The sequence below is a fragment of the Cydia splendana genome, chromosome 1, assembly GCF_910591565.1.
Source record: "Cydia splendana chromosome 1, ilCydSple1.2, whole genome shotgun sequence".
Classification (NCBI taxonomy): domain Eukaryota; kingdom Metazoa; phylum Arthropoda; class Insecta; order Lepidoptera; family Tortricidae; genus Cydia; species Cydia splendana.
Window position 1 is genome coordinate 14191387 of NC_085960.1, and position 26304 is coordinate 14217690.

General features: G+C 36.3%; 1 protein-coding gene across 8 annotated transcripts; it reads left to right on the plus strand.

The window, feature by feature from the left end:
* The first annotated feature begins 1421 nt into the window (after nucleotides 1-1421).
* On the plus strand, nucleotides 1422-20170 carry LOC134795762 (protein tipE). 8 transcript variants are annotated; one of them, XM_063767727.1, is made up of 4 exons: nucleotides 1422-1534; nucleotides 12257-13314; nucleotides 14242-14292; nucleotides 19524-20170. In XM_063767727.1, the coding sequence occupies exons 2-3, from the start codon at nucleotides 12350-12352 to the stop codon at nucleotides 14267-14269; spliced, it is 993 nt and encodes a 330-aa protein (XP_063623797.1). In that variant the 5' UTR covers nucleotides 1422-1534; nucleotides 12257-12349; the 3' UTR covers nucleotides 14270-14292; nucleotides 19524-20170. The 8 variants fall into 8 exon arrangements, with proteins under 8 accessions (XP_063623797.1, XP_063623807.1, XP_063623784.1 ...); XM_063767737.1 differs by having other exon boundaries at nucleotides 1452-1574; nucleotides 12276-13314; XM_063767714.1 differs by having other exon boundaries at nucleotides 1453-1604.
* Nucleotides 20171-26304: the final 6134 nt, after the last annotated feature.

Sequence of the window (26304 nt, forward strand, 5' to 3'; positions counted from 1 at the left end):
CTTACAGGCGTGTCCTGATTTAAAGCAGGCTATGAATGAGTTATGGATTAGATCTGTCATAAGTGACGTTTCTGGTTGAATAAACAGATCTAATTCATAACCTGTTATTAATTTCAGAATACGCCTGTTCGTTAATTTTTTACAGACGTATCAAATGAACACATACCCATTAAATAACACGATTATGTTAGGTGGGAAATAATTGACGTATAGTGATATATGGTATGTGTTGACATACCCTACTCCTACAATTTTTAGGATTTTTACATTACTATTTTCATTATTACTATCCGTCTAAATCGTAGTCGTAGATTACAGAAAATGACGGACGGACAGACAAACGAACATGCAGAAAACTAAAAAAAGGTTTCGTTGTTGTCTTTTTAGCCACGGAGCCCTAAAAAGAAATGACTTCAAAAACAATTTACGTTACTCGTATAGTTTTTATCAGCCTTTTCACTTCCCTAGTCGGTACTTTAGGTGAGAAAATGCTCGATCTACCTACTATGTATTATGTATAATAAATACCCAATCACTATTTTCAAAATTGGTCTAGCGTCGTTGAGAAATCGGGGATATTAAGGGTAACATTCCATTTCTGACCGCAGCTGCACTACGAGTACGTGTACTATAGTACTAAACGCGTCGGTATTATTGTCAATTTCCATAGTAAAATGAATGGTAGTGCTGCTGTCGTTGAAAATGGACTGTCACCTAAAATCATAAAATTCATAAATTAAAAAAATGAGGATATCGACGAATTAAGAACCTCTTTTTTGCAGTCGGTTAAAGAACACAATATTGATGAAATTTTGTTCAGTAAGTATTAGTTTGGTCTAAACAGTACTGTCGCTTTAACTTTCATTCAGATTTATCTGTCGTTATACTTATGTAGGTATACATTATACGTGTCTCTGACGCCACGCAAATAAATTTAGCTCTTACGCCCATATGCTTTAACTGCTTATTGCTTTGTGCTTTATGTATAAAACCAAACAAATGACATCCGGATGAGTAGAGAGGATACGTGTAAGAAGTGCTAGGGAAATTATAGCCAATAAATGTTGTAAGAGCTTAGAATTGTAAAAACAAGAAAGACTGTCTGTCGCCATAGAGTGTCGAAGCACATGCCACCCGCTGTATCGACCCGGCTGGGCGACGCGCGCACCCGGCCAGCCGACGTGCCGCCAAAAACAGAATTTTGAAAACTATAATAAAAAAAACAATCAACTATAAAATTGAGATTAAAATAAATAAACAAAATTTAAAATTGTTTTTTATCTGAAGGTAGTTTATAGTATTGGTAAAAAATAAAATTAAAATGACTCTTTTATTTAAAATTCCAAATCCTTATGTTTTTTCTTTTTAATTTTCATTAATATGTCTAATTTTCTAAATTTTTTCGTATTCAGTGTATGCTAAAGCTTTTGAAGTGCCAATACTACCATTACTATACGGCTTGCGCCAGTAGTGGCGGAGAAGCGGGGCCGCGCCGACGTCTGTCGAAAAAAGACGTTTTCCAAAAGAACATTCTGTACGTTTTCAAGAAAGGATGATATAGTGCTAATAAAACAGTGTAATCTCAAGCTATTGGTTTCAAAAAGGTGTTTTTTCAGTGTTTCTGGGGAATGCTTTGATGAGGGTGGTTCGTTTTAGCGTCTATTTTTGGTCCGCACCATACATTGGTACACGTAAAGACCCATTCGCGTACCATTAGGTTATTAGATAGCCAATAATCGACCAGTTTGTTCTAAACAATCGTCATGTTGGCTAGCAGTCAAACTGTCAAGTCATTGCTGCATTGTGCTGTAGCGGTAATATATACAAATATAGTCTAATCATAAATATAGCCGTAAAAAGATAAAACAATCATCTCGTTTGATAAAAGGACTGGAAAAGCTGAAACAAAATTTCAGAAATAGTTACGTGTTAAATAATGAACCTAAAATAAATAACTTGGATGATAATAGCTAAAAAGGCATTTAAAAGCTTCAGGTAGCATGTTATTGTTACTGTTTTGTTATGAATTTAATGCTTTAGGCCGTATAAAAGAGGTACAATAGTAAACTATGACGTCAGAGAAGTTTCTTTAGGCAGGTTGAGGTTATGTTATGTAATAACGGTTTAATGTACGCGATTGCTTGGAATGGTGTTTTTCAGACAAGGGTTAAGACGAAAAAAAAACAGATATGGATTTGATATTTGATACCGAATGTGTGTTTTGAAATAAATATTTACATATATTGTTCTTGTATGTACTCACAGGTAAACATTGGAATTTCAAATGTTTCTCTACATATTTAGGCGCAACTTTCCTTTTTTCCTTTGTTGAATTATTCTAGAAAACGAATCATTACCACAATTTATCACGGGAAATAAAAATTGGCATATTTTTTTTATTATATATCCCGGCTACTATCACGTAAACTGAAAAACACAATGTACAATCGTAGTTCAGTTTTGTAAAAATAAAACCGTATAACATAGAACCGGATAGAGTTAGACCAAGAAAATTCTGCAAGAGATTTTGATAGCTCACGCAGTGCAAGTGTTATTTATAGGTCATAATTTCATAAAAGTTTGACGTTTAAAATAACACTTGCACTGCGTGGGCTATCAAAATCGCTGCAGACTTTTCTTGGTCTAACTCTAAGTACATTCCTATAATTGGATACCTAACTCATGATTCTTCGTGGTTATGTGATCAAACTCTGGTCATAATCATTAATCATCTTTTATTATTCCATACATAAAAGATTTGGAAGCTAATTCGACAACAAAAACGCATAGAACAATGTTATCTCCGCCGAGCACAAACAGTGGAACGGCGCGCTGCGACCGACACGACACTTGGCACAGCGCACTTAATACAGAAAGTCCTACTTTTGAAGTAATTACTTGTTTGTGTGCGTTCTCGTTTAAAGGTGAAAATTCAGTATTTTGTACATTATACTTATCCGGCAGGAAGGATATGAAGTAAATAATAATATTTTTAGCTATTTTATCAATATTTACTTGATATGGATATACCTTTAGGGTTGTATTTAAAAGAAAACAAAATCATGCAATTAATGTGTAGGTATATGAACTATTATAAATATATAACGGGAGAAGAACATTCATATAAGAAAAATGAGTCAGCCTTGAACTCAAAAACAACTGTAAAAATTAGTGTAAAAAATGTATTTTGATATGCCGTCTTAATAACGTCAGCTAGGTTTTATGTCTCAACAACGTTTCCATGGCGCATTATAGACTTAATTTTTACATTTCTTACATCATAGCATTAAATAACTACATACTTAATATTACCTTTGTACCTTAATCACTAATCCACGTTCATAAAGGGTTGTGATTATATACCTACCCACGTCTAAAATAAAGTAACATTTATTACACAGCAGTAGCTGTTTTACTCTGTGATCAAAGCTTCCATAGAAGCAGCTGGCCCAGTTGCCAGGCATTTCAGCGACACGTCACTGGCTGCAGGGTGTCTGATATTGTTGCTTTATGTGCACTCAACTTATTTATACCCCTATTAAATCCATTTAGTATACCATAGAGTTAGACGACCGGTCTGGCCTAGTGGGTAGTGACCCTGCCTATGAAGCCGATGGTCCCGGGTTCGAATCCCGGTAAGGGCATTTATTTGTGTGATGACACAGATATTTGTTCCTGAGTCATGGTTGTTTTCTATGTACATAAGTATTTATATATTATATATATTTGTCTAAGTACCCACAACACAAGCCTTCAGAATGGGCTTACCGTGGGGCTTAGTCAATTCGTATTAAAAAAGTCCTATAAGTAATTAAAAAAATAAATAGAGTCCACTCCGTCTAAGCTAACTTTGCACTGACTTGGACAGAACAAAGTGAGGTAATGTCATTACAAACGTCATATTACATGAAATTTGACACTGTTACACTTTGTTATTGCAAATGCCATGCAAATTTAGCTTGGTTCGACATTAAAAACGCACGAGTCGGTATTCGCCAGAATATGTGAAACGAAAATAATCTATGTACTACCTATACCGAAAACTGGTGTGCATATTATTCAACCGTATTCATTTTTAGATGATTCGTTTTTAAAATGTGGGTGACATAGATTATTTTTAACTAACTTGGAAGAAAAGCAGGTTAATTTACGAAAATACGGGTTAAAGTTTCTCAAAACTATATAGAGTCGTATAAAGTTTTGGATATGGATGTTTTTTTGGAGAGACGTGAAATATACAGGGTGTGGCCCTTAATAAGAGCAAAAAATCAAACTGGAGGTTCCTTGGAGTACCCAAAGTTACCACCAAGTGGTCCCGATGGTTCAAAATTCTTAATTTAGGAGAAATTTTAATTTAAAGTCAAGTTTAGCAAGCAATGGATTTCCACATTGCGTTACGGTCGCTTATCTATCGTAAGATGTCATGGTACCGGGACCTCTTGGTACGCGCCTTTTAGTACAATTTATTTTAAAAATGAATACAGAGAAAAGTAGCTCTTATTATTAGGAAATCAGAACTCATTCAATATGCAATGACACGTTTTGTTTTGTTGACAAACTCGAAAAAACTTTTTTTGCTATGTAATGGAAACAGTTTTTAAAATAATGTATTCTCGTAATAAAAACCTCCATAAAACACTTAACTTCATTACCTACCTATTTGAAAAATGCTTTGAACTTTGTCAATATTGACAACTGTCAAGCGAATGCATAACAATTATTTATGTAATTCAATCTAAACAAGATGACTGAATTACATGATTGAACGGTGGAGCTAGAAGAAGTTCAAACCAAGCTGTTGCACCGCAAATGATTTCCCGATCGGAGGCAGACTGACAGTGTCATCGTCAACGTTGAACGTACTTAGTGCCTAATGCCACGTTTGCGGGACAACGAGCCTGTAGCCGGGGCCCGGGACGGCGATGCAGCCTTTCAGCCAGCGTGATACTTTTGTATACCAGACAGAAAAGTATAATAAGGCCGGTTATGTATGGTAGCGAGACGTGGGCAACGACTCAAAGACACGGGCATACCATCCAAGTCGCCGAGATGAAGATGTTGAGGTGGATGTGCGGCGTTACCAGGCTTGACAGAATCCGTAACGAGTACGTACGAGGAAGCCTGGGCGTGCGCGACATCACCGATAAAATGCAGGAGAGCAGGCTGCGATGGTATGGTCACGTAAAAAGGAGGCCCTCTGTGGAAGGATGTAGTGCTAAAGGACTTGAGTGACTACAAGTTATCCGAGCACGATGTCGTGGACAAGACGAAGTGAAAAAGGTTAAGCAGGAAAGCTGTCCCCACCACCATGTGTGATAAATAGCTAGGAAGAGAGAGAGATAGACGTAGCTACGACGTGGTCAAAGTGATCTTTGTATGAGAAATAAAACTTTCCATTCCAAAAACTTCTTAGAAACTTTCACTTTCCGCAACTTCCTCATTTGTACTGTACATGGCTCTGAAGCGGCCAACTAACCAAATTGGTTGGCCGTTCTTTAGTGTTATCGAAGGTACTTTATCACTGAAAAGAACAGAGGGCTGAGCTAAGATGCCAATCGCTTGCCCGTAGTGAACGAAACGGTTATCTCTCTCTATCACGCGTCGATATTAGTGCGACAGAGGGAGAGAGAGAGAGACACATTAGCGTATCGTTCACTACGGCGCAAACGATTGGCATCTTGGCTAAGCACCCTGTACATATTTTGTACTTTTGCAAAGACTGCATGCAAAAACATCAAGTACGTTGCTTTTTATTATAAGTAAAGTTCATAATTATTATCTCAAACCTTCACGACGATGATAGAGATAGCGACAACAGGATCAGAGATACACTTGTCTCTATTATTGCCAGTTCATAGAAATAATAAAGTCAGCATACGTAAATAACTGTTTGTTTAGAGTCTGTGCGGAAAGAGATGAGTCGTGGAATTTATGGGGCCCAACACATTCTACGACTCTTTTCTTTCCGCACAGAATCTACCACTGTTTTCTACCGGAGTGCGTCGCCTTTCAAAAAGTTCATAATTATTTTATTAAACCTTCACAGTCACAAGACATAAACCACGCATTGCAAATTTTTCAGGGATTGTTTACTCTATTACTACATACATGACAATGTACGTCAAGTTGTTAAATCAAAATAAAGCAAAATAGAAATAATAAAATTAATTATGAACTAATCAATTATGCACGTGAAATTATGTAACATAGTACTATTAACGAAACAAGAGTAAATGTTAACCGACCTTTATTGTCAACTCAGAGCTACGAATGTGGGTGCCCCAAATGTGATTCTGATTGTGACCGTACGCCGTGTACATACAGCCAGATGAATTAGCTGTGAAATTCTTCGTTCGTCTTGAGACTTTTGAGAAGGCCCTACACCTAGTATTGCACATGTCGATGTCGTGTTGGACCGGAGTCAAACGGAGAACAAGTTGTACTGTCATTCGTAGTCGTTGTCGTGAAAAGGAAACATTCTTACAAAATTATAAAAGTGCAAGTTTTCTCGTGAATCGTGAAGTGGTTATCCAGTAAGATTGGCATAATTACTATCAGTGATTTTATTAAAGTGCACAATTTTAGCTGGAACTGCTTAATAAATTAGCTCAAGTTACTTTATAGCATTTTACTCATTTCGTCCTTTTGCCCATCAGGTCTATTTGATAAGAAAACTGTTAAGTAATGTTGAAATATGTGACTATTTAATTAGAATTGCATATGTTTAAAAAGCAATTTTGATGTATTTAATAGGTTTTTCAATATTATTGATAACGATCGTAAATGTCAATGTCAAGTAATCCGACTAGACACATAATGTCTGCAGTACATTGCTGGGTCGATTAATTTTGTTAGAAAATAATAAAAAAATAAAATTTCATTTTAATTAATTGAAACTATTTGGACTTAATTCCTGATTAGTTAAAGGGTATGTAGTTTAATTTTTTGCTCTTATTACAGGCCACACCCTGTATACGAGTAAACAACCATCTACTTAATGCGTACTAATAACAAGTTACATTCAAGTTTCGAACTCGAACGCTCTTTCAACTTTCCACATCCATTATACGTTCTGAAGGCACTCATTATTCCATCAAACAAAACGTGACTAAAGTGACTTCACAATCAGGAGGTCAAACTTTCTTTAAGCTTACGAAAGTCTGTAGATGTTAAAATATTTAAAACTTTCACGTTTTGATCACATATTATCTAAAATTTATAGACGGGTCGAAAATTCAAAGGGCCATATGTACTGTAAAACGTTGTAAGTACGATACACGTGCGAATAGGTAACTCGTGCCGACTTGAAACACTCCGAATATCCATTTTGCACTTGTATCGTAAATAACTAATTAGGTACTTTGTTGTTCCCAGAAAATCAACTATTTAGCAACTAATCAGGTTTAACTTTCATTACCTATTTTTCATATTTATGTGAAGTCTTTTCTTCCGCGGCCTTGAACCTCTATTATGTTAAAGCAACCCTTTTATTCGTTAACTCGTCTGATACTGATACTCGTTTATAACTGGCAAATTTGAGTGTAGGTACTTACTTACCTATAAAAAACACAATTCGCAAATTAAAGGTCGAACACCTAGACTTCTTTATAATCAAGCATGAAGTAGAATCGAGACTCAAAAGGGGATACAACATGCAAAAAGATCTTAGGTCTAAGGTACGCATTGAACAGCGCATATTGTAAAAGTTTAAAAAACTAAAAATCTGCAACCTGTGCTTTATTCTGTGACATCAAGTTGAGAAAGCAAACTGAGATGCGTTAAATGAAGTGAACATACGTTGAGCTACAACACATGTTTAAAATTGCAATCTCTGCCTACCCCTCAGGGAAAAAAGTATGCTCATGCGATATACTTACTTATGTTATGTATATGTCGCAGTCGGATCGTATAATCCGCCGTATTACATTACGGCTAGTCGTTTTCAAAAACAGGGGCGTTTTAAAATGCGGCGGTTTAACGATTAGCCGGATTGAATGCGGCTGAATGAGAATCCGCCGGAATGTATTCGGCGCCATACGTTCTTCAACACGGCTAGCCGTAATGTAATACAGCGAGTCATTAGCCGCCGCTTTGACAGTTTTTAGTTCCCATTTTTAACACCCGTGGCGCTGCCTGACAAACGCTGGGGTGTCCATCAAAAATGGAGTTCGTCGGACTGTTTCTTTTCAAAAAACATTTCTTTCGCAACTTAACTAGACGGAGCCCCGCTTCGCGGGGCTCCTATTTCTGAGCGGTTTGCCCTTCGGGCATCTGAAGCTACCTAACGAACCTAACCTACCTACCTATTGATTTAGTGAGACGTCCGTGAAAACATTACACTTTGGGGAAAAAAGCGTAGGTAGGTAAGTAGGTTAGGTTCGTTAGGTAGCTTCAGATGCCCGAAGGGCAAACCGCCCAGAAATAGGAGCCCCGCTTGCGGGGCTCCGTCTATTTAAGTTGTGAAGGAAATGTTTTGGAAAAGAAACACATGTAGTGCGGTGGGACCATGGTAAAAATAAATTAAATTGCAAACATTGTCAAACTCCGGTTACGTGGGCGACCGAAAGAACTGGTCACTCTACAATCTAAAATAGTAGTACGATGCGGCTAAACGTTGGCCGCCTTATTGAAGAACGTATCGCAATGACAATCCGGCTAATCGTCGAACCGCCGCATTTCAAAACGCCCCTGTTTTTGATAACGGCTAGCCGTAATGTAATACGGCGGATTATACGATCTGACTACGACATATATAAACTTAGATCAGGAAAAGTCTCCAGAGATTTTGACAGCACACGCATTGCCAGTGTCATTTATACGTCATAATTTCATAGAAGTTTGACGTTTAAAATAACACCTGCACTGCGCGTGCTGTCAAAATCTCTGCAGACTTTTCCTGATCTAAGTCTACTTACGTATGAAAACAACAACCGAAAGGTAAAGCGTGAAAGACAAAACATGTCCGCCTCTTGCAGCCAGAAGTCAGGCTAAATCTGGTCTGAATCGATACGACATCAGACGGCCTGGCGCCGGGATGGCGAGTTTACATAACTTTCGCCTCTGCCACGCGGATGACGGTGCCAGAAATGGTTCGTCGTTATTGTTGCATCATGACCCGAGGTCAGACTTTGCAATGTTTATATTTAGAAGTCATATTTGAGGCTGAATTCAATAGGGAGTTTTACTGCAATGTTCTGCCGCCAGAGTGCAGCACTAATTTGTTTAGTAAACCATAGAGTAACTTATACTAGGCCTTAAACAGTTTTTTGACAAGTTTTCACTATGACATTGATGCAGGCGATTTGTTTACAGGTCTACGCCTACCGCGAAACGCGAAAATTTCTTTATCTGCCTCTCTATCGATCGTATAAGCAAGACTGATAGTGAGGCAGAATGCGAACTTTCGATTGTCGTGTTTCTCGGTAGACCTAGTGACGCATGATGTGTCATTGATGATGTCAATGAGGTATGTTTACTGTATGTGCTAGTGGTGCCACCTACGCAGAGCTTTGTCTAATATTCCCTATTGACGTCGAGTTGGTAAGACAAGTGGAATTTAATTTTTAAAATGTTTAGTAACGATTTTCAACCGTGTTATTACTAGTATAATAGTATATTACGTGCCAAAGATTGTAAGATAGACATAGTTTGTTCTCAAACAAGAAAACACCTCCTTAACCAATCTTACGTATACAACAGTACCCTTACCACGAGTCACTGAGAGTGACATATACGCTAACGTCTACGTAACTTACTTTCTATGCATCTCACTCGTACTGACATATTAGTGCGAGCGAGATGTGTAGAAAGTAAGTTACGTAAACGTTAGCATATAATTATGTCAGTGTTGACACAGTGACTTGTGGTAACTAAGGGTATAGGTGGCTATAAAAACTAGAAAATATAGTTTGGCTTTTCAGTTATTTCTTACTGGTTCATCTAGTATAGGTCTCAAACTCGTATCTAATAGTTCAAGATTTGAGGCAGGTAAGGACAGTGACATTGTTTCATAATTACTAATTAGGTATATCGTTAACTGATTAAGTATTACCTAATGTAAATTCAGTTCGGTGTTTCAAGAGAAATGCGACACATTGCGACGTCGCCCCGATCGCTATTAAGTCTGTTTTTTAACGGAATAACTAACTTACATACCTCATCATAGAATAACTGAGGAACATTATAAACAGACATAGGAATCCGCGGGGCAAATTGTGAATTAAGTGCCTAATCGTTTTAAAACAGCCTAAATTTTGTTGTAATTAGTGCCATAAGCGCACAAGCATAAAGTCTTAATTCACAATTTGCCCTGCGGATTCCTATGTCTGATTATAAAGATCGTATAGTGCTAGTAGTTTTCACGAGATTTCCTTCGTTTTTGTTAGGTATTTATGGAATTCAATTACGTACCGTAGGTCGCGGTGCAGCGGCGGCGCTTGTAAACATCGGGTAGTAAATCGGATTGCGGGTGGTTGTACAAGGAAAATTACTTGCAGCATTATTCTTTGAGGTCGTACTTATGTTGAATAACAAATTTTATTTGTATTTTTTAATATTAAATTTTTAAATTTATAAGTATTTAGGTAAACTTTGGTAGGTACTTATTATTAAATTTTTATCCGTTTTCTATTATCCAAGCAGGTCTAAAGACATTTGTTATTTAGAGAAATAAATATTTTAATATACGAGGGATACTTGGATTTTTTTGGAGAAAACTGTAGTAATTAGACAGTCAGCCCGTAAAAGAAGTAGGTACATTACTATAATTTCGTAAAACGAATTACCAAACTAATATAGGTAACAAAAACCTTTTTTAACTGTTTGATTGACTGGGCTCACAATAAAAGTGATCTCAACATATATGGACACGAAATATTTCTCGAGTCAAAATTGAAACACAATTTTCAAATTACCAGAAAAATCAAATGATAAACTAGTAAAATTTACCTGCCCCAAAAACGTTCCTCAAAGTGTCATTTTCTTAAATTAAATGCCTATATTTTATATTGCATGATCTCTAAATGTGGCCCTTCCTAAGAGTTCTCATTGTTACCTATGTAGAACCAAGGGCCTGAAGGCGATTGTAACCTATATAATATATAGGTTACAATTACAATCATATTATGTATATTATTTACCGCGCATCGATACAAATAAGAAAATAAATACTTATAACATTATTTAAAATAAGTTTGATAAAACATCGTTTTGCTAAAAACAAACCTTTTCACAAAATTCGTAGAAATTATTCTTACCATCTATACTCCGGTTGAACATTAGCTAAGATAATCGTAATTATTTCCAAGAAATTCCAGAGTAAAGCTAGAAGGAATAATATTCCTGAGGGATTCTCGTTAGTTCTCATGATTTATGGCCGAGCTGAGAAACACGATAACAGGGATAATAGTTCCGGAAATTTCTTCGTTAATTCTTTTACGATGGTCGCGTCGATGAACCAGATACTCTCTCAATTTTTTTCACTTAGATACTTACATACTTATAAGACAGGTAAGGTATTAAATACAAAAAACCGGCCAAGTGCGAGTTGGACTCGCGCACGAAGGGTCCCGTACCGTTACGCAAAAAACGGAAAAAAAAACACGGTTGTTGTATGGGAGGCCCACTTAAATATTTATTTTATTTTGTTGTTATAGCGGCAACAGAAATTCAGAAATACATCATCTGTGAAAATTTCAACTGTCTAGCTATAACGGTTCATGAGTTACATCCTGATGACAGACATACAGACAGACGGACGGACGGACAGCGGAGTCTTAGTAATAGGGTCCCGTTTTTACCATTTGGGTACTACACCCTAAAAACTAATAAAAAAAATTAAAACTTAACTTCACCTGGAATTTATTAATAATTTAAACCAATTTTCTGAAATAAATGATTACCTACCTATTGAATTTAATTATTTAGTTTTTTTTTAAAAGAGTAGGTAATGTTGGTTGTTATGAGGGCACTCTGTGAAAACTAGTTTTAAATGAAAAAAGTACCTCTATATGAAATTAACATTTAAGAAAACAGTTTTAAGAACATAATTATGAGAAACGAGTTTTGCTTAAAACGGGTTCGAATGCAGTACATATACCTATATGTTACCATTTAAAAATGAATTTACTTATTTAAAAACAGCTCATTACGATAAAAAACGACAGTAGTAATATCAAGTGCGGTGATATTACCGAACCTCATCAAAGTATTTCTTCTCAGACGTACAAAATGAAATAAAAGTAAATCCATGAAAAAGACGGCGTGACATCACACAGGCCATGAAAAGGTTGAAATGACACAGCCCAGCTGAAGCTAGCGCTATGGTCGCTCCTAGCGCTCCCACGCCACCATGGCCGACGAAGAGAAACTTCCGATACCCCCAACATTTCTCGAGAAACTATTATTCTACACAACAGCTACTTTCGTTCTTTTGGCTACCTTCAGTCTGTTTGCTTTCCTCTTTCTCGTACCATTCGTCATAGAGCCCGCCTTCACAACTATATTTATGCAGTTCGATCCGGTCGGAGCATTATGTGTGACCGCACAGGTCAAACACCTCGTGGGAGCCAGCAACTGCACCTGGGCTTCTTGTAGGGAAGGCTGCACCAAAGATCTTTACGAGTGCACCCAGATAAGAGTCAACTACAAACTTGGTGCATCACCTAACGTTTCAGCAACAGAATACGAAAACCTGATCAGAGCCGAAAGAGCTCTAAGAGAATACGAATACGAGAATTACGAAGCTGCAGGAGACAAAAATTATTCAGAAATGGCGGAGGAAACGGAGTTAGCCGATGCGTTACCAACCGGCCTTCAGGGCAACGACTCGGAGTGGTACTTTACCGGTGCCCGCCTGTTTCCCAACGTCAAGGGCTGTGGATACCCTCCAATATTAAATTGTACAATATTCCTATCCAAGTATAGACCTTTAGGTAACAACTACACATGCTACTACAGCCGGGTGGACCCCGGTTTAGTCATAACAGACCTCGATATGTGGCAGAACACTTTAAACCTAGTATATGCGATGGCAATCCCGATACCGTCTTTCATTATTTCTGTGATCTATTTGACATTTGCTTACTTCAAGATATATAACACTGAGGAGGAGTCTGAGCAAGCGCCTCTGCAGAGTGATGCTGAAGGCATGGCCACGGGAGACGACGAGAAGCCCACGACCCCGGGCAGCGACACATTCAGGGAAGACCTGGCCTGCTTCGGTCATCAGTTGAAAATGCAGCTGGCAAACGAAAAGTCCAAGGAAGGCTTCGAGTCAAATAGTCCACCAATTTCCAATTCGGCTTCGCTATCTGGGTGAGTATAACTCTGTATCTTTAGGTACTTAAATAAAAGTAAACAAATAATTTGTACATTTTCGGGTAGTTAAGTATAACATTTATTGATTAACCAACCAAATACAAAACCACCTAGATCTGTCACTGAACGACCTGACTTTAACCTACATTATTTGATCATGTAATGTTTTTATCTGCCCTCAAATGGCTTAAGAAGCCATTTGGGAGTAGATTTTGTTTACTCTTTTTTAAATACCTAAAGATACAGACTATAGGTTACATTAATAAAATTTTAATCGGGCATTTCCTACATGGAAAATTAGGGTAAAGAAATAAGAAATATTATTTAAGTATTTAGTGATCGATTTGGTGATAAGAGAGAGTCACTATCACTATTCTAGTAGGAGGTAGTAACATGCAATCCTAATAAATAGGTACTTGTCCGGATAGTCATTCTTGCATTTCAATTGATATGTACGTTTTCCTTTTATTCTTAGGTACTTACTTAAATTATTATTCCGCATATTGATACATTCCAATGGTAGACTGGGCTAAAATTCTGACACGCTCTTACTGACCTCATCATCTGCCTATCTATTAAATCGTCATTGATATAGGTAATAACATAACTCTGTTTTTTGTTTCTCATTTTTGAGCTGTTCATGGATAATATTTTTAAGATGTATTTTTACAGAACCTTTTAAATAAAAACTAGTCAAAAAATATTGTAATTAGCTACCCTAAGTTTTAGCAACTTTTAAATATGTAGGTACATGATTTAACAACTAAATAAAAACAAATGTGATTGCGGGAGTATATCAGTTATTCTTGAGTTTTAAGTTAAAGTTTACGTTAACTAACACAGTGGTTCCACGACAGTATTCATGAAACAAATCATAAACATATATGTAGGTAGTACCTAAAGTAAACCCCTTGTTACTCGCAGGACCAAGTCATCCTTCGTGAACGCCTAGTGTGATACCACATCACAGCCGAGGTACGTCTGAAAAGGCTTCAGCTTTGCGAGTATTGCTCCCGCCTACAGAGGGCCTACCGCGAATACCGTTCGAAGTGTTACCTCCCTGTCAAACTTATGTACGAATTTACAAGTGCGACGGAGAGGCAACACTTCGAACGTGGTTCGCGGTAGGCCCACAGCTCACAACCGCAACACACGCATTCTGCCCACTAACACTAAAGTTTTTGCACTAATCCTGTCGCTTGCGCTTGAGATTAAAGTTTCCTGTCATAACTATGCAATTTATAAAACGCAGTAATCCATTATTTATTTTTATAGAAAATTTAATGAATCTGGAATAGCAAATTTATCTATTATGTACTGTATTTGATACTGCTAATGTAAGCTTATAGTCCCTGAATTAAGTAACATACACCTAATAGGCCCTCCAAAACATATTTAAACACCCATGCAGTACTGTTTTGATTTTTAACAGACTTCAAAATAAAATAAGGTTAATCAATGCGGTTGTACAGGATTGTATCTGGTGAGATCTGCCATGCATATATCAGCCCCAGCTGTAAATATAAATTTGTATGTTGTAACTAATCGAGTTCAAACAGTTACTAAGTATCAAGTTACTTTCAAGTCACCCAAAAACTTAACCCGAGCCCGTACCATGTGAGTCACTGACAGTGTCAAAACTGCCATATACGCTAACGTCTATGTAATTTACTTTCCATACATCTCGCTCGCAATATGCGAGTACGAGCGAGATGCATAGAAAGTTAGTTAAAGTGTCATTCTATGGAATTTGCTAACTATGTAAACAAAAGTTACTAGTAAATTCATCAGACAGAGACAATTTCAATATGGCGGTTTGTTTACATAGTTAGCAAGTTCCATAGAATGACACTTTACGTTTTCAATAGCGTTTATGTCAGTGCTAAACTGGTGGTAGCCATTTACACTAGACTAGATAAAGTGACATTGATTTACAGCTTTTTATTTTCTTTAGGGTTTCTTCCGGAAACCCTAACGGGCTGCTTAATATCCCCCCACGACGGTTTTCAATAAAAGCTGTTTGACTAATCTGAAATAAAAATAAAAAATATAACGTGAGATAACATGCAACGGTCTATGATTATAGTACACTTAAATAATAGAAATATTTATCCATTGGTAATTTTGAAAGGAATACGTACATCAATTTTGATTTAATTAATATAAATATCTGGGAGACAACGAAAGCATATAAAAACTCAAAAATGCGCATTTTCCCAGGGATAAGACCTAACTAGATCGTTTTTTCGCCCCTGTAAACGGCCATATAGAGTCAGACCAAGAATAGTCTGCAGCGGATTTGATAGCCCACGCAGGGCAAGTGTTATTTTAACTTCTAAACTTCTATGAAATTATGACGTATTAAGTGACACTTCCACTGCGTGGGCTATCAAATCCGCTGGGCTGGGCTATAAGTTTCTCTGCGTGATCGAATCAGAAATGAGGAGATCCGTAGACGAACTAAAGTCACCGACATAGCCCACCGTATTAGCAAGCTGAAGTGGCAATGGGCAGGCCACATTGCACGCAGAGAAGATGGCCGATGGGGCCGAAAAGTGCTCGAGTGGAGACCACGGACTAGCAAGCGCAGCTTAGGACGTCCACCCACAAGATGGACAGACGACCTTGTTAAGGCCGCCGGAGGACGCTGGATGCGGGTCGCTTCAAACCGGTACGAATGGAGGTCCAAGGGGGAGGCCTATGTTCAGCAGTGGACGTCTTTTGGCTGAGATGATGATGATGATGATGGGCTATAAGCTATTGTCATTACATAATGTTCGTAAAAGTATACTGCCCGAGCCCGGCCTTGGTGACTTTACATACAATACATATTACCGGCCTAGTTGTAGCTGACGCAATACCTTTTTTTGTCTATATAGGTTTTTAGGTCGTATGAGCATATATTTTTTGTTTAAAGGTCTATACATACATACCACTGTGAGAAAAGAGATTGACCTATCTTATATATAACTACTTGGCCCGCAATTCCTAATTTCCCAGACTCTTCAGTAATATATCTACTATTATTTTAAAGCTGCACATTGAGTTGAAATAGTAGATTCTTAACCAAGGGTTGAAAGGCACCCATTTCTGTCGAGGTAGTTTAGACCGAGACGGAAATGGTGCTTTTCACCCGAGTTAAACACTCTACTTTTCATATCGAATGCGAGGAAACCAAACAAGACAAGGCAATTTCGCAAAATCAGTAATTGAAGTACCTTTTAATAGACCTACGGCCATGATTTTTTTCCTTAGGACTTACTTGCAATCGGAGACTTTACATGTGTGAAGATTAATAACCCTAGCGAAAATCATTTTGAAATCAAAAGATTGCAATATTTACGAAAACACACATTTTTTAACAAACTGCAGTAATTTTAAAATTATTTGTTCATTATAGTATGAAAATCAGCGGGATTGCCTCTTACTTTTTAATTTTATACTTTTTCGTTCTAAAAGCCGCAACAGACTACCGGACCGCGAATTTACAAAAACTTTTGTTTATGCATATTATGTACTTAACAATATCTATACCGTTTCGGTAAAAAGTAGTCACTGAATTTAATTAGCTTTTTGGATACATATTTTCAAATATTATTCACGACAAAACCTAGTCGAGTTTAGTAAGTATAGTCACGTTTGAATGTGATATCTAAATTTTAATAATATACTCATTTACTGAAATGGATTAGCTTTTATCCCGTTATGTTTAAACATTAATGCTCTCACAATACCTAGTCGAGCGGAGTCTCGCAGTCATTATTCAATATTATTCATCGAGTATTATTTGTACGACACTATAGTTCACTGAATATTGATTTCAACAATTATTGTTTTACTAAATTACCTTTCACCTAGTATTCATGTAAATAGCCAAAAAAGGAGTTTAGGTTAGTTTGATCTGCAACCTCCAAAAAAACGAAATGCTGCTGGAATAGTGGGTTAGGTTAGGTTAGAACTGCGAACCCAAGAAAACGAACTGTTACCAGAAATGTGGGTTAGGTTAAGTTAGAACTGCGACCCTCAAGAAAACAAACTGTTGCCAGAAAAGTGGGTTAGGTTAGAACTGCGACCCCCAAGAAAATGAACTGTTGCCAGAAAAGTCAGTCGTTCGATGTAAAAAAAAAGTCGGTTCGCTGTTTGGTCGCAGTTCATCTAACACGCTCCTCCTCGCTTCGCTCGTCGTCGCACCTATCTTGACTCTGTGAACTCTGTCAAATGACTAGACGATATCGTATTAATAAATATTTAGCGAATTGAATGATTTCACCAAAGAAATGTACTTATTCCAAACGTTGTACACATAATAATAATCTACTTAATCAAGTAAAACGTTGTCATGATGAAAATTTGGCGAATGTTGGTTGCCAAAGTAAATCATCTGCGAAAAGTTGATTGGCAAGTGAAATTCGGACAATAAAACTTCGGAGAAAAGGCAGAACACCGTAGTAAATCATGGTCCTTAAATAAATCATCTATTTCGTTATGTACCAATGTATTATTAAAATACAGTCGACTTATAATTGTATTACGATTTCACACTAAATATGTCCTAATAAGAAGTCTCAATTGATATAGTTCTTAAATGAAAAAAACACAACGGGTTGCACTCCGGGAGTGCCGACAGAAGTGAAAACTCAATGACTAGTCCAAAATGTCTGCAGCACTATGTATAATTGACCCATCCTCCTTTCTATTGAAAAACTTTAGTTCCGAAATTGCTGGTCAGTGAGCTTGTTTAAAATTCGAAATTCAAATTTGTAGCGTTAATTGTTTAAAACTCGAATAGAAATTGTAAAGTTACCTTGCAGACCTCGCATCTAATAGTACATTATTGTCGAGGCTCGGAAGTAGCTACTTGCAGGCTGAGGATTCGTTTTAAATGGACGACCTTGGGAGTCCGTTTAATTGAATCCGAAGCCAGCAAGTACCAACATTATAATTATAAGTACTAATAATCATCTGTTTGGCTGTTTAATGGGCCTGTGCCTTCATTTGATATGGCCATTCCAACTTTTAAAAAGTTTGGAACACGACAAATAATGGAATTTGTATGCAACATTGCAGTCCCAAAATCGAGACTGCAATGTTTTTAACTTTTTAATTTTTAACTGACCATAAACTACGCGCTTCTCGACCTATTTTTTAAACGGCAAAGTCGACTTTGCCGTCCATTTTTGAGAAAATGTAATTTGGTCATGATATTTTGAGTTTTATTCACCAGTACTAGAGTTCACTTTTATTAGCGATTTCATCAAGATGTAGCTTTATTGAATTATATTTGAGTGATATAAAGTTAGAATGTAACTGTGAGATCCTCGTATTTCAACCCGTACAAGATTAGAACCTTTTTCATGTAAATGTCATTGAGTTTTTCTTTATTGATTTAAATGCCATCTAAATGAGTGGCCATCTAAACGTTACGGTCACGTGATCGCGTTACGCTGTCTCTAGTTTATAATTTTTTCCCCACCTCAAAAAGTGCCCAGCGCCGCTAAAGAAGTTTTCACTTCAAAAATTAGGCATTTTTAAGTAATAAATAACAATTTAATTAATAATATAAGAAATGTTTATCTTGTATTTTATTTTATTTTCAAGCATATAGTGCTAAATAACTTTTAAAACCAATTTAATATCGTACAAACGTTTAACTGTGGCTGTATAAGATTCTGGCGAGGGGAGGAAATAAAGACACAATTTTTCCATTTTGTTTCCACCCAGTTGTTCGTGGGACGGGGACGCAGAGGCGTACACCACTTTTCTGCGCTAGAGCATAAACGTATCACTTTCTGCGCACCTTCTAGAACAACAACGACCCACTTTCAGAGCATGAGATATGAAAAAGTAAAAAAATATTATTTGCTTGATAAGATTCCATTGTCTATTTTATATTTAAGCTAAGCTTTTATGCTTAATCAATATTTTAATTAAGTATCACCGCTACACGGCTATAAGCCTAATCATCATACTTAATAACTTTTAAATGTTAACGCACTTGCCCTTGCTGGGCCTTGGCCCTAACAAATAGGGAATGTAATAAATAAAAGATGATTAAACTAATTTTGTTGTCATACATCACAGTTTTGCATATAACATTTTCAAACAGATTTCTCGATATTTTAAAGTTTGACCCACATGTCTTCCCATTTTCTTCAGAAACATCAGTGGCGGTTTCTCAGGATTCATATAAATTATTATCTTTACAGATGACAGGATTCCTGAAGAGCAGGTGTCGGCTACAAAGTGTATCACGAAGTGAACGATCATACCGCGATTGGACAAACTCGACTAATTGTGATCGAAGACTTCTAGTCCGAGCGACACTCTACTCATACTCAACTCAACCAGATGAGAAAAAACTAGGAAGAAAGTATGGACGATAGAAAATTTTTATAAAGCGTTGTGAACTTGCAGGTTTCGTGGTAACATTTTCTATTTCGGAAAATTACGGGAGTGTGTTTTATACTCTTCGTCCGTCAAGTGTGATGTGATACGGCGGTTCCGTTCATTGTAACCCAATTTAAGGCATATTCGATCGATTGGATTATTTATTTACACGTTCATTCGGCACGGTTTAAGCCGTCAAATGAATTATACATACAGTTTCCTTTTCAGCCGGTCAAATGTTTGGAATGTTAACAAATGACCGACCCATGACATTAGAAGAAAAAAAGGTAGATTTTTTACTTATATGCGCATGAATAATTTAGAAGAGTTTCACATTTCAACGTATGTATATTATGATGAGCTTAGTTTAATGTGCAACTGTTCGAATTGATAAACGTCATTTTTAACTTCAAAGGAAAGCAATCTATGGAAATCATGGATTATTCAAGTTTGTTTACTTTCATGAAAGCAAAACGCCGTAACATTTTTTGTTAATTTAATACAATATAAATATCGAAAAAGTTCCATCAGAAATAAATTCTAGTATGCTCAGTTTTGCTCAATGAACGCATTGTTTCCGCTAAGAAAATGTTACTGTGAAAAAAGAATTATATTAGAAATAAAAGATTTTATCTCCTATATAATTATAAAAAATAAGATTTTATTATGCTCGTATGCTACTGGTGTCAAATGCACGCGTGCTGATTATAAAAATGTTGAAATACATATAAAAAAATATAACGTGAGATAATAGGTAAGGAATCGCAAGCTGTTTACAATAATAATAATATTTATGACTTGTTAATTTTGATAGCAATACATTATTTTTTATTTAATTGCATATAAAGAATGAAGTATATTAATAAAATATATAAACACATCGACTCTAAAAAATAATTATTTTAAAATATTAGTCAATGATTCACAGTACAACTTCATAATATCATTTTAGTTGTAAGTGTAGTTAATTTGTATACCCATTTTTCATATATTTTGTATCTTTTGTTGCAATTTTGAAAATATAAATACATAATTAAAACAACAACAAATATTGTAAACGTAAATACTGCCCAAAATTTAATAATATACCTACGATGTGTATGAAAAATAGCGCGTAAATTAATAATTTGTAAAATACTGAAGACATATAAAAATATAGTTAAAGTGCAACTACAAATAATGCTAAATATTCAATAAAATTGCTGAGAATACATAAAATAAAAAATACGATTAAATGTTACATTATGAAACCTTGTTTGTACACCTAGATTTTTTTATTATATTAAACGAATATCAAGTATCTAGTCCTAAATAACATAAACCAGTTCTCCGAAGTGAATTAGCTTCTAATCCAGGTAAATTATAACTAAAGTTAGTCATTAATTTGCGAGATGGTCTTTGTTATCGATCACTTAATACCAAATAGGTAGTTCACCGGAAAATAAGTTATAGATTTTTAACTATAAAAGCTACATGCCTGTAATCAACTTTTTACAAACATACATAAATTGACCTTAAAACATGAAACCGTACCCAAGTAACGACAAACGTCCAGTAAACGTCACTACATTATTATTATTACCAAAAATGTAGACTACCCTTACATAATTATACCTTAATTTTATCTTAGACTTTCACTAGAGATTACCCCTACATCTGGCGGTCCAGCATAACTTGCGTTCTCGCGCGCGAGTCCATACTTGAAGTCGAGCTTGTTGTATGGAGTCGCGCGCGAGAACACAACTCATGCTAGACCGTCTGAGACTACATTACACGTAGCAAAATCTGGTTATCATACTGTCATCTTTTATTACAGGTTATAATAAAGTACTTATACAAATATGCATACGCGAACGAAGTCGCGGGCGGAGGCTTGTAATTTATACAATAATTTATTAAAATAAAATATAACAGTGAATCTTTACAACTACGTTTTCTCGCTCTTGTGTTTTACAGTTTTATAACCACTTTATAAGTAGTAGTTAAAATACAATTAGAACAAATGCAACACTTTTTTCACGTGACTTGATTTAACTAGCTGAACTTGGAAAAAGCAATTTAAGTTATGCCCAAAATTAATTAATTGTTAAACATAATCATGATTCTCTTTATTTATTTTTCGTCTTAAGTTAGGTTGTTTATAACATGAAATTAAAAGTAAAATACAAAAGCACATAAAAAAACAATAAAAAATACATATAAACACATTATAAAAAACCTAACCTAGGGTGCCGCCAGCAGCGGGGCAGGGCCCAAGCTGCCGGTGGTCAGGGCCGCAGAGTGAGGAACCGACGTACTATACGCGCCGTGTCCAAAATTACCGCCTTCTGCATCTGACCCTCGATCCATCCACCCAGCGAGAGTCTCTCTAGGTGTTGGTCGAGACTCTTCGCTATGAGACCGTTCGCTGACACGACTATTGGAACAATAATCGTCGAGTCAACAATAATAACAATAATTATGATTTTTGTTATTCATATAAAATTAAGTCCGTTTAAAAGTAAACTAAAAGTGATTTCAAAATTTCTTGTAAACACAAGACAATAATTTATGCACTAAACTTAAACCTTATTATACCTACAGTTCACCAAATAAAACAACGGGCAATCTTCAACATTTTCACAAAATGTTTAATTGTTGTAGGTAGTTTGTGAATATTACTTCTCGGTTAAAAGTTATCTATGTATAGTTTTATTAGTGAATATACTCATTGCAGCCATAAATAAAAATGAGTATTAAGCATAAAATCAAACCCTAGTGTAAAATCTCACAACTTGGCATCAACTTGGCATCAAGACTCGGCTGTCCACCATATGTCTGCAACGCATACTGTCATATTTCGTTCACATCATGCGAAGAGAGGATAGCAATCTGGAAAAATTGGTCATTGCAAGGCAAGAGAACACGAGGCCGATCGCCAACACGTTGGTCTGACCAAATAAAGGAAGCCACCGCTTCTTCCAAGCTACATCAAGTAGTGAGGGCTACTTTGGACCGCAACCGATGGAGACAGATCGTTTATTTGAGGGGTTCCAGTGACCACGATCCTCAGTGATGATGATCGTGGTCACTGGAAGGGGGACCGACCAGAGAGAGTGTAAAATAGTGTGTTCTGACTTCGGCAAACGGTGCTATCACCTATCTCACTACTTGTATGTACTTGGCTTTTGATTTTAAAAACACCTCATTGAAATATCTAATCTGCGTCTGCTCCACCGCCGTGCTACCTAATTAAAAAGCCCTCGCCTGCAATGCTTGTATCGATTGTAATGTCCTGCATATCACCTTTTAAAAAAATCATACATTCCTAACAGTAACAAGTTACCGCAATAATTCTACCGTATCAACTGTCAATCGATTACTCTTTTCATTATTTGAGGGTGATATTAGAAACGTCAATACTTGTAAAAACAGATGTTTAAATAAATATATATATAGAAATTCATTATCAGTACAAGCTATAAATTATCTATCAACCGACAGTTTTTATTATTTTAAATCAATATCGGATTACTGAAGTTCGAATGACATTCCTCTTTATTTTGTTAGTACCTAATTTGAATTTATTATTGATTTATATGCATCTAAATGGTAATCAAATATTTCATGCAAAATGAAATATATTTCTATTTGAGAAAATTTTGAGTGTAGGTAATATATAATTGAAACTTGGCATATTAAATATATCTCGCTATTGTTTAATTTTTAATTTCAATTAAATAAAAATATAACAACAAAAGGCTTGTGAATAATGCGATCAGTCATGAATAGATAAATATGCGAAAGACAAAATTGTAATAATTTAGCGTGCATTTTCTGTGTCCTTAAGTTTTCATTACGGGACCAGGTTTTTTTGGCATTTTTGCTTATGTAAATACTATAAGAGACGCATGAAAGCGCAAAGCAATTATTATTGTTGTTGACAACAAAATGTATTAAGAAACATACGCTGGATATAAAACTACGGTACTGTTGAATATTATAAAATCAGTTAGCAGCGAAATACTTAATCAAGGATACCACTTAGACTGGCGACGTGTTAGATTATGCTAAATCCTACGCACATGTATAGATAGATATAAAGTTTTAAGAATTAATTATAAAATAAAGCTATGCTTTTCACGTTTCAATTGTTGTTTAAATATAAATTTTATTAAGCACATAATAAATGTTGGTTTTGTATTTTATTTAAAACTGTGTTTGGTACGAAACGGTAATTTTAAAGAGGAAACGTTGTTGAGGTGATGTACATATATGTTACACAAAGTAACATTTAAAAGTAAGTACTAGGTGACAAAACATTTCAAGATCGACAATGTGATATACTCGAACGAAAGAAAAGCAATCGATCAAATTTGTCGTTGCCGAGTTTGCATTCATGCCCGAGACACTGTTCTTCACTCCGCAAATTGACAGTCTTGATTGATTGCAAATTTATTCTGAATATTTATATATTTGTTAACAAAATATGCATAGTTTTAAAGGCCAGAAGTAACCAAAATTATGTAATTTTGAATTCAGTTATCCTTCAAGCAAACCACATATTATTATACTTGATATTATTTATGTCGATTTTGACCTTCTTTCTTTTTTCTAATCTAGCTTTAAAATGTAAGTGAGAACTTGAGAAGCAATTCGTCAATATCATATTGTAATCGAATGTCAAATTATTTTTTAGATTAACCATTTTTCATTGTTTAACCCTGCGATTCTTGAAATTTTGGTTGTGTGTTTAGACGTAGCGATTTAAGTGATAATAAAATTGCAACAGCTTGTGAAATTGCAACGTGCTGTTCCTGCGTTGCTTGAAACGTGATGTCCTATAAATAATGTTGTAAGTGGGTGCAAACAATTGCAGTGAGCGGTCCAAGGCATGCTCGCTTTTGTCTAATATAGGTAATTGGTATATACCGACGCTTTTAAAACTTTATTTAACCTAAAAATATGAGAAATGCCCGTACTTGTCAACATACTTATTTTAGTAAAGCAAAAAGAAATACGGTGTTTGTATGTTTATATTTTTTGTTTAGTTGGTATATCTGTCTTGCTGTATTGTACCTTTTTGTAATTGATATCAACGAGGATACCTAAGTTTAATTGTGGTGATTTAATATTAGTATTACATAAACGTTGATTTAAACTTTCACGATTATTAAACATTATCAAACTGCACAACGGGACTTAATCGCGTATTTAAGTTTTAAGATTTACCTCCGACGTTTCGAGGACGGCGTTGTCCCCGTGGTCTCGGAGAAGACTGGCTCAAGTTGACATCAACATCTTCTAGCCGCGCGAGTTTTTCGAACTACCCGCACTTGGTCTTGTTTATCAGTTTGAACGTTTTGCGCACTAGGGATGTCACTCTGTCGACACACAACACTAACGATATTCGATTTATCGACTGTCGATATTCGTTTCCGCTTACATTTACTAATGACTGGATTCCATGTGGATGAGATCTTAAAACCCTCGTCCCGATTAAAATTGCAATGTTTTTTGATTTCAATGGCTTCCCGCACTTTTCTACTGTAGAAATGGCGATCCGTGGAGAGGATTTTAGGGTTATGCAGCTCAATCCAGTGGTTTGGTCCTGACTCCAGCAAATGCTCAGCCACCGCAGACTTGTTGACCTGACGATTTTTGACAGCTGCGATATGTTCCTTAACTCTTTCTGCTATGGTGCGCTTAGTTTCTCCGATATAGGAACTACCACAACTGCAATCTATTTTATAAACGCCAGGTGACTGGAACGGAATAACGTCCTTCGGTGACCTTAGGCTCCCTGCTACTTTGGATAAAGGTGTGTACACCGTCTTTATAGAGTACTTTCCAAGTACTGTGCCAACTTTATCCGTTACCCCTTTTACATACGGCAAAAATGCCGGCTGTCTGGAGACATCAGGACGTTTCCGCGTTGCCTTTCGTCTGGGTTGCCACTTTTTTACCTTGTACCCGTTCCTCCTTAGTACCTCCTTAGTACTACCTTTATCCAAAGTAGCAGGGAGCCTAAGGTCACCGAAGGACGTTATTCCGTTCCAGTCACCTGGCGTTTATAAAATAGATTGCAGTTGTGGTAGTTCCTATATCGGAGAAACTAAGCGCACCATAGCAGAAAGAGTTAAGGAACATATCGCAGCTGTCAAAAATCGTCAGGTCAACAAGTCTGCGGTGGCTGAGCATTTGCTGGAGTCAGGACCAAACCACTGGATTGAGCTGCATAACCCTAAAATCCTCTCCACGGATCGCCATTTCTACAGTAGAAAAGTGCGGGAAGCCATTGAAATCAAAAAACATTGCAATTTTAATCGGGACGAGGGTTTTAAGATCTCATCCACATGGAATCCAGTCATTAGTAAATGTAAGCGGAAACGAATATCGACAGTCGATAAATCGAATATCGTTAGTGTTGTGTGTCGACAGAGTGACATCCCTAGTGCGCAAAACGTTCAAACTGATAAACAAGACCAAGTGCGGGTAGTTCGAAAAACTCGCGCGGCTAGAAGATGTTGATGTCAACTTGAGCCAGTCTTCTCCGAGACCACGGGGACAACGCCGTCCTCGAAACGTCGGAGGTAAATCTTAAAACTTAAATACGCGATT